The 15,081-nt window shown below is 39.0% G+C and overlaps 1 protein-coding gene across 6 annotated transcripts in view; it reads right to left on the bottom strand.

Annotated features, from left to right (window-relative positions):
- Rbms1 (RNA binding motif, single stranded interacting protein 1) overlaps positions 1–15,081 on the bottom strand; it is a 225,942-nt gene that overhangs the window by 18,135 nt on the left and 192,726 nt on the right. For all 6 annotated transcript variants that reach the window (XM_013029950.1, XM_013029927.1, XM_013029944.1 and 3 more), the window contains exons 5-6: positions 9,957–10,114; positions 7,414–7,493 (exon numbers count right to left, since the gene is read on the bottom strand). In XM_013029950.1, the coding sequence (XP_012885404.1) occupies positions 7,414–7,493; positions 9,957–10,114 (238 nt within the window). The remainder of the gene's footprint in view (positions 1–7,413; positions 7,494–9,956; positions 10,115–15,081) is intronic.

A 15,081-nucleotide genomic window follows, 5' to 3' on the forward strand; every position in this document is an offset into this window, starting at 1 on the left:
CATTTTCTGAAATCTTTCAGCTCATATTCTTTTCTTCATCACCCAAATAGGAAGCTATTTTCTTCTTCATCTGAACTAATAGGCACAAACATTTCCCAAAGTCTGATACTGCAGTATAACTATGAGCATTTTATTTTCCTGAATTTTTGTTGTTGTTGTTGGTCATGGGTCTTGAACTCTGGGCCTGAACACTGTCCCTGCGCTCTTCAGCTCAAGGCTAGCACTCTATCACTTGAACAAAAGTGCCACTTCTGGTTTTCTGGTGCTTAATTAATAAGAGTCTCATGGACATTCCTGCCTGAGCTGGCTTTGAACTGCGATCCTCAGATCTCAGCCTCCTGAGTAGTTAGGATTACAGGCATAAGCCACCAGCGCCTAGCTTCCTGAATATTTTTGATGCATGATTGGACAAACTGGTGGGTATAGAATCTGTGGTATGGAAAACCAACTGTGGTCATAGAGGTGCACAAAAATTCTGCTTTTACCTAATAACAAGTCTTTAACATAAATATTAAGGAAGCACAAAAGTAAGGAAAACATTTGAAAAAGTCTTCAGGCCTTTAACCTAAAATCGTAGGTCTTCTTTGAACTTTGACTTTCTGTCTCCTGCCATGGGATCCTGCCCTAACAGCATCACTGTAAACAGAGTATAAATGGTGGGTGAGAGTCTGCTGGATACATAGCTAATCTAATAAGTAGGAGGACACAGAAAGTACATGTACAACATGCTGAAGGCTTTGGATGCAGTCACTATACACAGTTCTATGGATCTTTGCCATGATGCAGATAAGCTTAGTGTGATTTGGCTGTGAGGCCAGCACAACACAGAATTGCATAAGCACGGGCTTGGGGGAGGTGGTGGGGGCAGGGAGAGGTGGGAGGGCAGTGATGGTAAGAGGAAACAAAGGAGGAGGCAACAATGCTTGATAAGAAATGTATTCATTTCCTTGCTCATGTAATTGTAACCCCTCTGTACAGTATTTTCACAATAAAAAACTTATTAAAAATGAATTGCATAAGCACTCATACCCATGATCAGACACTACAAACCTCTTCATATTGAACCTCTCTGCCCTAATACATAAGGCCTTGCTCAAACCTCCAAGAACACTATGGAAAGGTCAAGAGATGGGTGGTCACATCGTCTCCTGCAGCACTGAACACACGGTTGACCTTGGTCATAAGGAGTGGGGTGTTGATGGTGAACAGGATGACAGCTGTTCTCAGCTCCAGGAGAGTTCTAACCATCATTCCACATGCATTATTCTTGCAGACGCTGCATTGTCTTCCAGAAGGTACTGTTCCAGGAGGAACTGTTTTAGACAAATCCTTAAATCATGATGACCACAGTGTTTCTGCCTGGCACATGTTTACTTCTATGGACATTGGTCCTATATCACTAGAACTTTCTGGGCCTGTTTCTAACATTCATTGTATAGAAAACCACTAACATACTACCTTCTCATAAGGACAAATATTAGGTCGTTTCTGAAAACCTCTGTGGAATTCATCAAGGTCTCATAAAGAAGCATTTTTTTTAATACTGGTTAGGGACTTTCCAAAATCTGACTGGCTCTAAACCAGCCTACACTCAAAACCAAGATAAATCCAAACGAAGAAGAATCCTCTAGAATTGCTAGGAAAAAATGAGAGACTGGGTACAGAAAGACAAAAGTAAACTGTCTATCCTTTTGCCAATTTCCTTGCATAAATTATAATATACCTTGAAAAGAAGCCTCTGCTATAAGATAAGGTCTCTTTAAAAATATTAACACTAGGGAAGTGGCACTTTGGCTCAAATGGTAGAGCACTGACCTTGAACACAAAGAGTCTCAAAGACAGTGCCCAGGCCTTGAGTTCAAGCCCCAGGACCTGCAAAAAAAAACTTAATAACAGATTAAAAAAGAAATATTGTGTGTGGGGGGAGTGTAGTTGTGGAGGTGGGAGGGCAGGGATGGTAGGGGAAAAACAAAGGAGGAGGCAACAATGCTTGATAAGAAATGTACTTACTACCTTGCTCATGTAATTGTAACCCCTCTGTATGGTATTTTCACAATAAAAAACTTAAAAAAAAGGAATATTTTGTTTTAAAAAGAAAACAGCATTATAGAAAACAGACTGCACTAAACATTTTATTGTAGTAGCTAAAAAGCTATAAACATGCTAAGTATTATGCGCCATGTCTCAGGTCAGAGTAGGGCGTGGCTGGCACGGGGTATAGAAATGTGTGGGCAGGAGGAAGGATGATGTAGGAGAAATGCCTACTTACATACAAACTGCCCCCCCTTCCTCACAGGGAGATCTCCTAAGAGTGTCACCATTAAGATGAGTTTACTGGGGATGGGAAGGTGGCTCAGTGGTAGAGTGCTTGCCTTGCATGCATGAGGCCCTGGGTTCGATTCCTCAGCACCACATAAGCAGAAAAAGCTGGAAGTGATGCTGTGGCTCAAGCGCTAGCCTTGAGCCAAAGAGCTGAGCAACAGCGCCCAGGCCCAGAGTTCAGGCCCCACGACCAACAATGAGTTTACTGTTTAGTTTATTTTTGGAAAGAGCTTTTGGGAATTGTGTTTGCAGTAGGTTTTTTTCTTTTTTTAAATTTTATTGGACAGAGCATATTTTCGACTTGGTCAACAAGAGGAGCACTGACCATCAGCTATACCAGCTAGTGAAAAGAAGACCTAGAGATTCTCTCTGAGGATGCTGCACACACCAGGATAAGAGCTAGGATAGTACTCTAGTCTTGTTTTGTTTTGTTTTCTTCTTCTTCTGTGTTTGGCTCCAATGTCATAGGCAAACTGCCAACTGTGCAAGAATCCAAGTATGCTGACAGGAATCATCCTGGATAATTCTGCTTATGCTAGCTAAACAATGTGCATCATTGAATAAGCCATCTTCTGACTGTATTTATGAAATGTTATGTCTGCCTAGCACTGAGCCTGTAGTATTCTAGTGCAGTTTACCCTTGTCTGACAATACTTTTGTCTTTCCTTGATTCTACTCAATAATCATATGTTCTCTGTGGAGAAGCTGAAGTTACAGAGCAACCATTCTGGTAATAAGACAGAGTAGTATTTAATAAAGTGCCTATATTCCAAGACAATTCTCCTAAGAGAAAGGAAGCAGGTCCATAGAAAGTAAAAATTATTTAAAACTTTCACTGCCTCCTAATGAAATATAAATATATATATACACACATACATATATCAATAGTGTATACATATATATGTATATACACACCATGGATATATGTAATTATATATACACATATTGTGTATATATATATACATATATATATGTGTGTATATATATACATACATATATATATATATATGTATGTATATATATACACACACACACACACACACACCAGTATTGGGCATTGTCACTTAGCTTTTTTGCTTTACCACTGAGCCACAGCTCAAATTCTCACTTCTTGGTGGCTAATAGGAGATAAGAGTCATATGTATTTTTCTTTCCATGCTGAGTTTGAATGGTGATCCTAAGATCTTGACCTCCTCTATAGCTAGGATTATAGGTGTGAGCCCCAAGCAGTGGCAAGAGAGCCATCTGTAAACCCTTTCCAAATTTAGCACTTCTACCTACCTGAGTTTTCTCTGCTTCCCCTGAGCTACTACTGTTCGCATACTCAGGACCCCTAACTTGTAGTCTTTTCCACTGGAATTAATCGCGATCTACTTGAGACCTCTTTACTTCTTGCAAGAAGGAACTAAGAAGCAAGGGAAGTTCAAGTAGGAAAAGCATCCTGAACACATTTATTTTGATGTTGTATAACTCTGAGATAAGTTCTTCCACTTTCTCAAGTGTGGAGTGTCACAGGTTGGGGGAAGACAGTCTCCTTTGTTCTCTGGAGGACTTCATAGCCATGTCCACTGACTGTTTCCTCTCAAGTGGGTTTAGGCAATTGATCACACCCATACAAGGGAGAAAACACAAAACAAACCTAAACCTTGATTTCCAAACCACATGTCAATAATTATAGAAGCCTCTGCACCACTACAGTAAGAAGAAAATAGTTTCTTCTAAGTTGTGCCAAGTGACAAATGAGGCACATGAGACAAATGAGTTCTACCTATATTGTGAGCATCTCTGAAGGGGGACAATTTTGCTTTCAAGCCATTGCCTCTATGTTCAGAATGAGTGCTTGATTTATGCTATTTCTGAATGTTTAATGATCTTCCCTGGGTATTAGTCTTGGTTCCCAATTAAATTGGAAGTTCTTCGTGGGCAGGAACTATTTTTTGGCTTGGGTGTTTCTTGTATTATTTAATTTTGTACTAGGCACAGGAAGTTTGTACATCACTGTGTACCCACAGAAGTTACAAAGTGGTTTCCAAGAGCATTTTTTCACATAGAGCTTGTTCCAATAATTATGGCTCTTTGAGGGGCCTCTTGCAGTAGCCTAAGTAAGTGAGGTCATACCACCCTTAGGCTGAGCATAAAGTATACAATTCAAGATTTGAAAGTGCATTTTTGGCATGAATTGTACCTTTCCCTAAAAGATATATATGTATGTAGATACATATGTACATATATACACACATATAAGTGCATATATATATACATCTATATTATATGCATGTATATATATGCATACATATATGTATCTTTCCTTTCCATTCAAGTGTTAGTGATGGCAAAACAAAAGTAACCTATAGAACAAACAGGAAAACTCTATTACTAGGTGAGTTCTTCAGACAGTCCTTCTAGGTCTTATATTTTGTACGCTGAACTTGTGCCAGTAAGCAGTTCACCTTCAGATATAGCCACTGAAGCAGCATCTGTCAGGTTTAAGTGTTACAAGATCAAATGTAGCCTGTGGCACCGCAGACTTACAAATTAGTTCCTCTATGAAATGAAACTGGGTACAGAAAATTAAAGTGACTCCCTAATCGGCATCATCAGTCATCCAGTTAAAGATGGGACCTTGGAACCGCAGGAGGATAAATACTGAATACCAGTTACACATAGCCTTGTAGCAACTGCTCACTTCAGTGACTCCTGGCCGAAATTAATCTAACTTCAAAATACCTCAGTGCTTTCTGGCCGTGTCCTGTGTGACAAACTGAGATTCATGTTGTGCATGGCCTCTGTGCTCATCCAGAAGTAGGCTTGTTATGACCCAGCCTTTTATGTCAGTTAGGTTCAACTCACTGGGTCTATTTAGTTCAGTGTCACCTCTTTTGGCATTTAAAAGGTGATGAGGTTGCTGGATATACTTTGGGGAGAAAAGCTGTAGTTGGTGGGATGGAACAGAGGCTCTATTCTTGCTGTTCTGGGCTCTGTTGCCTTGTTCAGAAATATGCTCATGGCTTTGCTCCCTGAAGGTATATTTGGGAGAAATCTTTCTGATGTGGCTCTCCTACTGTAGAGACTGGTAAACAGGTAGTCAGGATAGCACTGTTAAAGGCCCCTTTCTATACCTCTGCCAACCTAGGATGGAACCCCAAGCTTACCCTGGGGCATATATTGGTAGAGGCAAGAAAGTGGGGCTGTTAACTGAGGAGCCTAAGCCTGATGACTGGCTGATATGGAATACAGATTGGGAAGCAGAGTCAAAGTATGTTAAGCTCATCTAAACAAAATGAATGAAAATTATTAGGTAGAAACAATTCAAGAGAGTCAAAGTAGTTTCTTCTCCTTTTTTCCTATGTTAATCTCAGTACCTTGCCTTCAAAGTAAGGTGAGGTAGTTTCTAAATTTTGAGACACTGCCTGCTGGCAGACGGTATGCTACAGGGGCTGGCTGCAAATCAAAGGTATTTCAATTTTCTCCCATATGCTAGATTGTAAGGAAGTCACACTGTCTCGGCATTATAATGTAGCTAGATTTATTCAAAACCCACAAATATTGGTTGTTACTGAGTATAGTTCAATCACTAGAGTAGGCAAGAACATAAGGAGAATAAGAAAACTTTCTGACTTCTTGGAGTTTGCACCTCAGCAGGGTGGATATGTGTAAACATGGTCAGGGGGTGATAATATGGGTATCCCGGGGGCCTCCACCAGCCGACTGTAAGCCAGCTGGCTACAGACGTGCAAGGAGAAGGCAGCCTGTGAGCTGAGTCTAGAAGTGAGAGAAGGAGACAGCCAGGTTAGAGGGAGCCCAGGGAACAGAGACACGGGAAACTTGTCTCTTGTGGAAACCACAAGAAAGAAGGTAAAGAGAACTGATGTAGTGTGGTATGTTCAGTGGAGAGGCTGGCAGGGAATGGAGGCAGGCAGTGTGCAAAAGCTCCAGTCACCTTTGTCTTCAATGTCATTCTAGGACTCTTGGATCTTTTCTTCTGTGGGAAGAGATGATTTCTGGTAGTGAAGCCATACAGAGGTACACAGTATGTCCTAATCTGACTAGTCAAGAAACAATCTGAGGGATAGAAGACTAGACAGGACAGGTATTGAGGAGACTGCTGAATGGCCCAGGTGAGAGGTAAGAGGTTAAATGAGGCAGTGACTGAGGAAGAAAACAGATGCTAGAAATAATCAGAAAGAAAAAGGAAGGGCATGTATGATTTATTTATGTGACAGATGAACAGAGGAGGTCAGGGATGTTCAGAGCACAGTTTCTGGCTTGAATGACATAGTTGATACTAGCTTTTTCTAAGAAAAGGAAAAAGACACAGGAGAAGATGGCTGTTAAAAAGTCAAGACAAGGGCTGTAGCAGGTGCTTCCCCATAGCCCTCACTAAGTACAGAATTGTTCATTTTGATGTTTGACTCCAGAACTCAGCCACTGAGTTTGATTGGTTAAGCCACTCAACTGTTTTGTTACAGCTTCCCTAACACACAAAAACCAGAGGGCTACCAGAAGGAATTTCAATTACCTGCTAGGGGAAGATAGTACACTGGAGAGCTGAGGTATGATGGGCAGTGAGAAGTAAAGGCTACCCTTTAGAAGTGTTTACAGGAGAAGGAGCTAGAGAATCAGGAGAATCAGAATTTTCTGAGTGTGACCTTGGTATATGAAATGGTCCTGAGGTGTAGTGTTCTTGATTATGACAACATACGGTAACTAAAAAGGAGATGTAAATATGGCCACGAGTCGGGTTCTCGGCCCTGCTGAGATGGAGAGATGCTTCACTCCTCAATGGATACGCCTAAATATGGCAAGTTTACTGAGGGTGGCAATGATGGGGTGGGTGAAAATCTGGCTGATACATCAAAAGAGTTTTGGGCTCTGTAATACTTTATAAGTAAGGCAGCTCCTTACCACTGGGTCTGCTGAGATGAATGCATATTTAGTGTCTGGAAAAGAGTGACTTTTAAGTTTTATTTGTACACACAAAGACATTTTAAAGAGTAATACCATTTTTTGTTTTTTTAATAGCCATCATATGCAAAAATTATAGACACATCACAAAAAGACTACTAATAAAATTTTAGACAAACAACCTACCAGAAACTCCTGGTGGGGTCTTAATGAATTTTCCATTAAAATGACCAATAACAGCCTCACATTTTTCTGTTGATTCCATCCTATTTATATAAAACAACAAAACATTTAGAAATAGATAGAAGTCTTAAGTTTTCATTTTGTTCTGTACATGTGCATTTTTTCAGGTTTTCTGGACATGAGTTAAATTTAGCAAAAATATCAATCTGATAAAGAAAAGAAGAGTCATTCTTTTAGGTAACTGTTGATTTTATAATTCTACAATAAAATAAACTGATATGCAAGTATCTCATGAATCATGAATGAATTATATCCAGAATGCTTAATATTAATGTACCAAATGTATAATTTTGTTCTAATTTTTGAAAACTGAAAATCAATACATAATACCTTTCTTTGTCAGGGTATTGAGTTAAAACCAACACTTTAATAGACTAGCATATTTACTACTTGCTAAAATATTGGTCCTTTTAAAGGGGGTATTTCCTTCTATGAATTCATCTAAATGACAGTAAAACATGACAACAGCTCATGTTGATCAGAGTGTGCCTTAGTGTATTTCTCATTTTACAATTAGTGAAGTCAATTATGTACTTAGTCATCTTGACTTTAAGGAGTAATGAAAAACTAGGGATTAGGGGCTGGGCAGGTGGCTCAGTGGTAGAGTGCTTGCCTTGCAATGCATGAGGCCCTGGGTTCGATTCCTTAGGACCACATAAGCAAAAAGAAAAAAGCTGGAAGTGGCGCTGTGGCTCAAGTGGTAGAGTGCTAGCCTTGAGCTGAAGAGCTGAGGGACAGTGCCCAGGCCCAGAGTTTCAGGCCCCACGACCGGACACCCCCCCCAAAAAAAAAAGAAAAACTAGGGATTAAATTCACAAATTATTTTTATATCTAAGTTGGCTAACAATGTTTGAGAAACACTTGTGGGGGGGTAAAATTCAATTACTTTGACTTATTTTTCCTTAGTGGAAGAAACATTGAGCAATCTTTTCCAAATGGGATACCTGAGAAGTTACTAATTTTAAAAATGCATAGAATTTAATAGGGTTCTGCCTTTGAATGCAGAGGTACGACAATTGATCTGCTCTCCAAACAGCACCACAGAGAGGATTTGATGATGCTGAGCCACCCAACGTCTCACCTGGATCTATTTATTTATTTATTTTGGAAACAGAGTCTTACTACGTATCATAGACTAGCCTTAAACTTGTGATACTCCGATCTCTGCCTTCCAAATGCTAGGATTATAGGCATTCACCACTGTCTGACTTTATGTGATTCTTTTAAGCAATAAGAGCATGCAGTGGCAATGCTGGACTTGGAAACTTGCAATTGAGAGAATTACAAAACTGTCTGGCCTACTAAAGCTATGGAATAAATAAACGCTAGAAGTAATAGCCCTTATTGCATGACTTGGAAGCTCAGAGACAATAGAGAAAATTTTTATTTTGCCTGCAAATTGTCTTGGATTTATAAAAATAACATGTAATAATAATGTTCTTTTGAGATTACAAGTCTGTGATAAGATATGACTGTATTTGGTCTAAAGTGTTATTCCTTCAAAATTAAACTCAATAATTTGAAATGTCTAGATACTATTTGTAACTGCACATTATTAATAAATTCCTAAGTGATTCATCCTATAAAATCAGATTTGAAATATACAGTTTATGTTGATAATTCTAACAAAATATTGGGCTTAATATCTTTACTCTAGAGACCAATTAACCACTACTCTCAAGTATCCTTTCTGGAGAAGATAAAAATTAAATGAAAGGAATAAATAGTCATATCTGGGAAATTATTTCTTCAGAAGAATCTGAAGAATTATAACATCTTAGTAGGTGTTACTGTGTTATATTAAAATGTTATATGTTGGTTAGGTCTCATATCCTTTTTAAAGTCTGAAGTATTCAGTATTAAGACAACTAAATCTTATATTGACTAAGGATCAAATATCTATATAATTAGAGCTAACATTTTATCTTTAATGATATTTAGGAGATGAATTGACTTGTTGTTGTTGTTGTTGCTGTTGTGGGAGTTAACTCAGGGTCTTGGCACTCCCTGAGCTTTTTCCAATTAAGGTTAGCACTCTACCACTTTGAGCCACAGCACCAATTCTGGTTCTGGTGGTTAATTCAAGAGAAGAATCTCATGGACTTTCCTGCCCACTGGCTTCCAACTGTGATCCTTAGATCTCAGCTTCCTGAGTAGCTAGGATTACAGATGTGAGCCACCAGTACCCAACGGAGTTGACATTTTTGAGAAGTTAGAAACATCCCAATATAACTAATCAAAATACAGGGCACATGGTTTCTGAATTACTGCTTATGTGATGGTTCCTTGCTATGGGCCACCAAAGGCAGGTTACAATGAAATTACAATGAATGATCACAAGATTTGGGAATATTTTTGTGTAATTTATTTAAGCTCATGATACAAGTGGTTCATTTTTCTCTCTTTTGTCACCTTTTATTTTCTAGGATAACTTAACAGAACTATTATTATTGATATACTATGGAAGGAGAAGGCAGTGTGCTTACCTGGCAAAGCCAACACCACGACTTGTGCCACTGGAGTCACGTAGTATCCTTGTAGAAATAACTTGTCCAAAAGGTTTGAGCATATTTTCAAGTTCTTGCTCATCCATGGACAGTGGCAAATTGGAAATATACAGGTTGGTAGGATCTTGTTCCTGTTGCTAAAGCAGAACAGAGAACTGTTTATCAATTTCCAATAGAACATGAGATATTTATGTGAACATACCTACTTTTATTTAGCCACCCTCTTTGCTCAAGTCTGATTCAAGTACTTCTCGGTGGGATTATAGACTGTCCAGAACACTCATGTCACCTTGGATACTTGAAAATATCTAAAGTTTGGGCCATCTACACAGGTCAGGCATAGGTCGCAGAGTCCTTCTCAGCAGATGAGAAGGTGGCTCTGCTGGCAGGCTCTCCTGACTTGGAGATGATGTCCTCATGAAACCACAACTCTCAGCTGTTTGCAGTTTCTAAATATAACCAACCTCTCCTCCACTGCTATTTTTAGGAGTCCACTCTAGGCACACTATTGTACAAGAGGTTAAACTGCTAATAATCCAATTTGGAGACACATGAAAAAGGGTTCTGACCGAGTTGTATGCAATCCAGTATGAGCTTTGTGAATTCACTTTAAGTACTACTTTTAAGTAGTGGTTATCAGTGGAAAAAAGAGAGCTTCTAATTCAACTCGGAGAAGAAAAGCAAAGCCACAGAAAGTGGCATAGTATGGGCAGAGCAAAATTTTAGAGTTTTAAGAAAGCTGAGGTCAAAAGTTGTCACTGCATTTGATTTTGGCACCCTGGGTATTATATATGTTTATCTGAATTAGGGAAGGGAAAGGGAACAACAAAATGGTGAGACAAAGGACAAAGGGCAAACCAATGCAACAGTGATACTCACAAGACAATGTGTTGTTAATGAACTGTACAATTTGAAGGGAAAGTAGGAGAAAAATGAAGGAGGGGGTAACAAGTTTGACAAGAAATGTACTCACTACCTTACATATGTAACTATAACCCCTCTGTATATTACCTTGACAATAAAATTAAATTAAAAAAAAGTAGATGAAACAAGTAGGGTTTCTAAATCCTTGCTCCACCAATAGTAATCTATGAGTCAGAGGCCCACAGAACTGAAATTACCTGGAAGCTTATTAGAGATACAGAATCCCAAGCCTTCGACCTACAGACTAATAAGCTGTATTTTAATATGCTCAAATGATTAGTAAGCATATGAAAGTTTGAGAGGCAATACTCTTAGATCAAGAAAGCCTCTCCGACAGGAAGAATAGCTTCTGACCGAAGCAAAATTCACCCATGGAGCTGTGTGATTAGCACAGCCTTCATTGAAACATCAGCCTTTGATCTTATTAACCAGCTGTATCCTTTTTTAAAACTTGTGCTAAGTATTGAACATTCTGGGCAAGCACTCTATCACTGAACTATACCCCCAGCTCTCCAATTGTATCTTTACATATTGAAGCATCTGAAAGCTTTTGATTTTTCTTTAATAAGCACTATTAGTAAAATCCTTAATTGATGGGCTAGCCTTTGGCAATAGAATGGCACACTCATTATGACTTACTAGATTTCCAAAATAATGGTCTTTTAAAAATATATGTGTTATATAAGTACTGTGCGCTAACCGATTGCGCCACCATTGTAACAATGAGATGTACAAGACACTATGTTGAAAATGAACTTTACAGCTTTGGGGGGGTGGAAGGGAGAGGGAGGAGTTGGGAAAGTAGGGGGGGGAAGGGATGGTACGGGAAAAACAGGAGGAGGTAACAACGCTCGATAGGAAATGTACTCATTACCTTACTCATGTAACTGTAACCCTTCTGTACAGTATTTTACAATAAAATATATAAAAATATATGTGAAGCATTATGCATGTCTGAATTTGTATAAAGGCTTTCCAGTGTATCCTAGCATTCATTAAGCCTGAAATGAAATCTTATACTTTTCTATAATCTTTAAGACTTAACACTGACTTTTTATCCTATACTTATCAGATTTAAAATAACAATCTGGGTGGTAGCTGATTTGTACAGTGCTTGCCTAACATGTTGGAAATCTTGGGTTCAATCTTCAGCATATGCATGTGTGTGCACATGCATGCACGTCTACACACACACACACACACACACACACACACACACACGCACAGAGACTCTGGTATTTGAGGAACAGCAAATGACTTGGAGTGGACAAGAATTAAAGTTATCAAATACTGGGAAGTATGAAAAAGTCCTGCTTTTACAGTTTCCTGGACACAGAGGAAGGCAGTGTGCAAACAGGTCAATCCCAAAGATATAAAGTACCAGAGCCCACTCTGGGTGCCCCATATTCTACAGGGTAGGTCATGGGTGTGAGGGGGAGGACAGGTGGTCTAAGAAAATACTAAACATTTCCAAATGATCAAAAGTAAGCTGAACATTGACTCTCATCAGCCATACATAGGCAACTATCTGCTTTTAGCAAAAAATAGATGCTGATTACCTTATGCTGAGCAAAACTTTCTACTGTCAATTATACAAAGTATATCTTTTATATATGAAATTTGGGAAGTGATTTGTTTAATAGATGTAGTATACTAATACAGGCAGTATTTCACGGTACTGTCCAGGGGTATATTGAGGTAGATAGAAGGTGAAGTCTTTTCCCTTATTTTCATTTCACATGCTTCCTCTAGCAGCTTCCTCTAGATCATTACTACTCAGTTCCTTGATTAGCCATCACCTGTAGGCCCCGACTTCCCAAGTCTCTGGTGCTTTTCAGGATTGTAAGATGTATTACTTACTACAGAAATCTGTCCTGCATGAGCCAACACAGTCTTTTCTCCCTGAGGGTGGTCATGCAGCTAAAGGGCACTTCCAGTGTCTCTTACATGTCCCTGATACCCACTAGAAGTAGCTATGATCTAGCAGTTTATAGTTAGACAGGAGGGAGAAACATGTAATGAAGGCTAGAAGTATGCAAACTACAATGGGTAGAGAAGGGACAGATGGAGTACTCTTTTAGGGACATGAGGATGCCTGATTTATAGGATGAGAGATTGAAGAACGAGCAAAAATCATGAGGCTGAGATGGACTGTGAGCAGCTATGTAAGGAGGTTGGCTATACTTTCCAGTCATGGCTGCTTAGACTTTCCAAGATAAGCCATACTAAAACCAGGAAGGACCATACAACCAGAGGATGCTGTGGGTAAAGGCCAAAGCAGCCTTGCCTGAGCTGCAAAATTTCCTTTCAATATTGTACTTCATTGAAAAAAAACAAAAACAAAAACAAAAGTCACTCAACTTCACAATCAACTCCTAGCACTTTGAGTTTGTTTCAATAAACATCTGTGACTGATACCATCAAGTAACCCTAATACTTCAGGAGGAAAAGGCAAGTTGGGCTTGCAGTTGGAGAGCCATACCTTGAACAACAGAGGTCTGGAGGCCTAGAATCAGGCTTGATCTGGCCACTCTCCTCTCTTAGAAAAACTTTTCATGCCTTAGTCAGATTCAGAATGATGATGGGAAGTCCCTAATTAAAGTGCACTAAAATACTCCTCAGACAAAGATATGGCATAGAAATGGTCATATAAGGGATGTACATTAAAACATTATAGACTTTTAAAATTATACTATGAAGATCTCAATGACTAATATTCAAGAGCGCAAAAAGAGAATTTATTAGACATGTTAAGTGTTTTTAAAAGGGAGTTAACAATGTAGATGCTCAGTACTTTCTAAATCTGTGTTTTAGTAGATTAATATTAGAATATTAATAACACTAGGGCATATCCTACAAGTTATTGATTCAATTTGACAGTTTATCAGTGAAGAAAACATTAAAACTGCTAAAAATCAGAATCTAGAAAAAAGGGTCCTCAACTCATCGTCTGATAATAATGAGAGGGAGTGGACTAAAGAAGCATAAATATTTCCTATGATTTTTTTTCCTAGTGTCTGATTTTCTATAGCAAAACCTTCAGGTTTTTCTTTCTTCTCAGTTAGTCAACCTGTCCTGTAAACATTAATCATGGTATTGTAGTAATTTTAAAGTTAAAGCCAAAAGAAAGGAGGGGTGGACAAAACCCAAGCATCAGCCACAAACTATCTAATCCCTAAAGTGACCAGTCTCTCTCATTACTAGTCATTCAGAGTGAATGGATCATATACTTGTAAGCCCTTGTAAGTCCTTGGTGGTGTTTTTGAATGAGGATAATTTAGTCTCTTTACAATCAATGGGAAACCATAACTCTGTTTTATTATGTCTAAAAAATAAATTGCTCTGTCTGAAAAATGTTATTCTGTTGGTGACCATTATTGGTGGCCAATCAAAAGTGGGTGCGATGGGCCTCTTTATATCCTTAGGCACAGAAAGGGTTCAAGGGCCTCTCTAACAAGTGGAAAACTAGATCCCACATTGGCTATGAGAGGGATAAACGGCACTAATGTTCACTTGCATAGAAAAGCCAGGCTTGGAGGTCCCACATGGTGTAAAGCACTCAGTCATCATCTGAAAGAAATTAACAAAAACCTCCCTATGCGTGTGGAATGGTTCCTAAAATGCAAGAAAGAGACTTGGCAGGAAGAGCAGACATCTGTTTTCTCTTGTACTGAATAGGTCCAGCGAGCAGATCACCGCTCATGGGCATGTGATTGTAAACTACTTGGAGTATGTGGACCTCTGGGTGGAGGCAGGGGGATTTCATTCCCGCTCACTTGACTGCTTATTTGTTGAGAAAAATGTGCAAGCTTCCCACCAGCCAAACAACACCCCAGGGTCTACTGACCTGGGGCAGAGGTTTAGAGAAGTTACTTTGTTAACAGATATCAACCATGTTACTTTGTGTATTACATCTTTTTATCTTGTTATCTGAGCTTCTTTTCCTTTCTCTTCATAGAATTCATATCCTTTATTTGAAATATTCACACATGTGAAACATCTGCCAAGTTTAACATAAATAGGATTTCCATAAGGTCCAAGGCCCTTTCTAGTTGGTAAGTTTCATCAGATTACATCAGAGTTCTCCACATATGTAATTTCAAATCCATCCTTCCTTCCTTCCTTCCTTCCTTCCTTCCTTCCTTCCTTCCTTCCTTCCTTCCTTCCTTCCTTCCTTCCT

The sequence above is a fragment of the Dipodomys ordii genome, unplaced genomic scaffold, assembly GCF_000151885.1.
Source record: "Dipodomys ordii isolate 6190 unplaced genomic scaffold, Dord_2.0 Scaffold5, whole genome shotgun sequence".
Classification (NCBI taxonomy): domain Eukaryota; kingdom Metazoa; phylum Chordata; class Mammalia; order Rodentia; family Heteromyidae; genus Dipodomys; species Dipodomys ordii.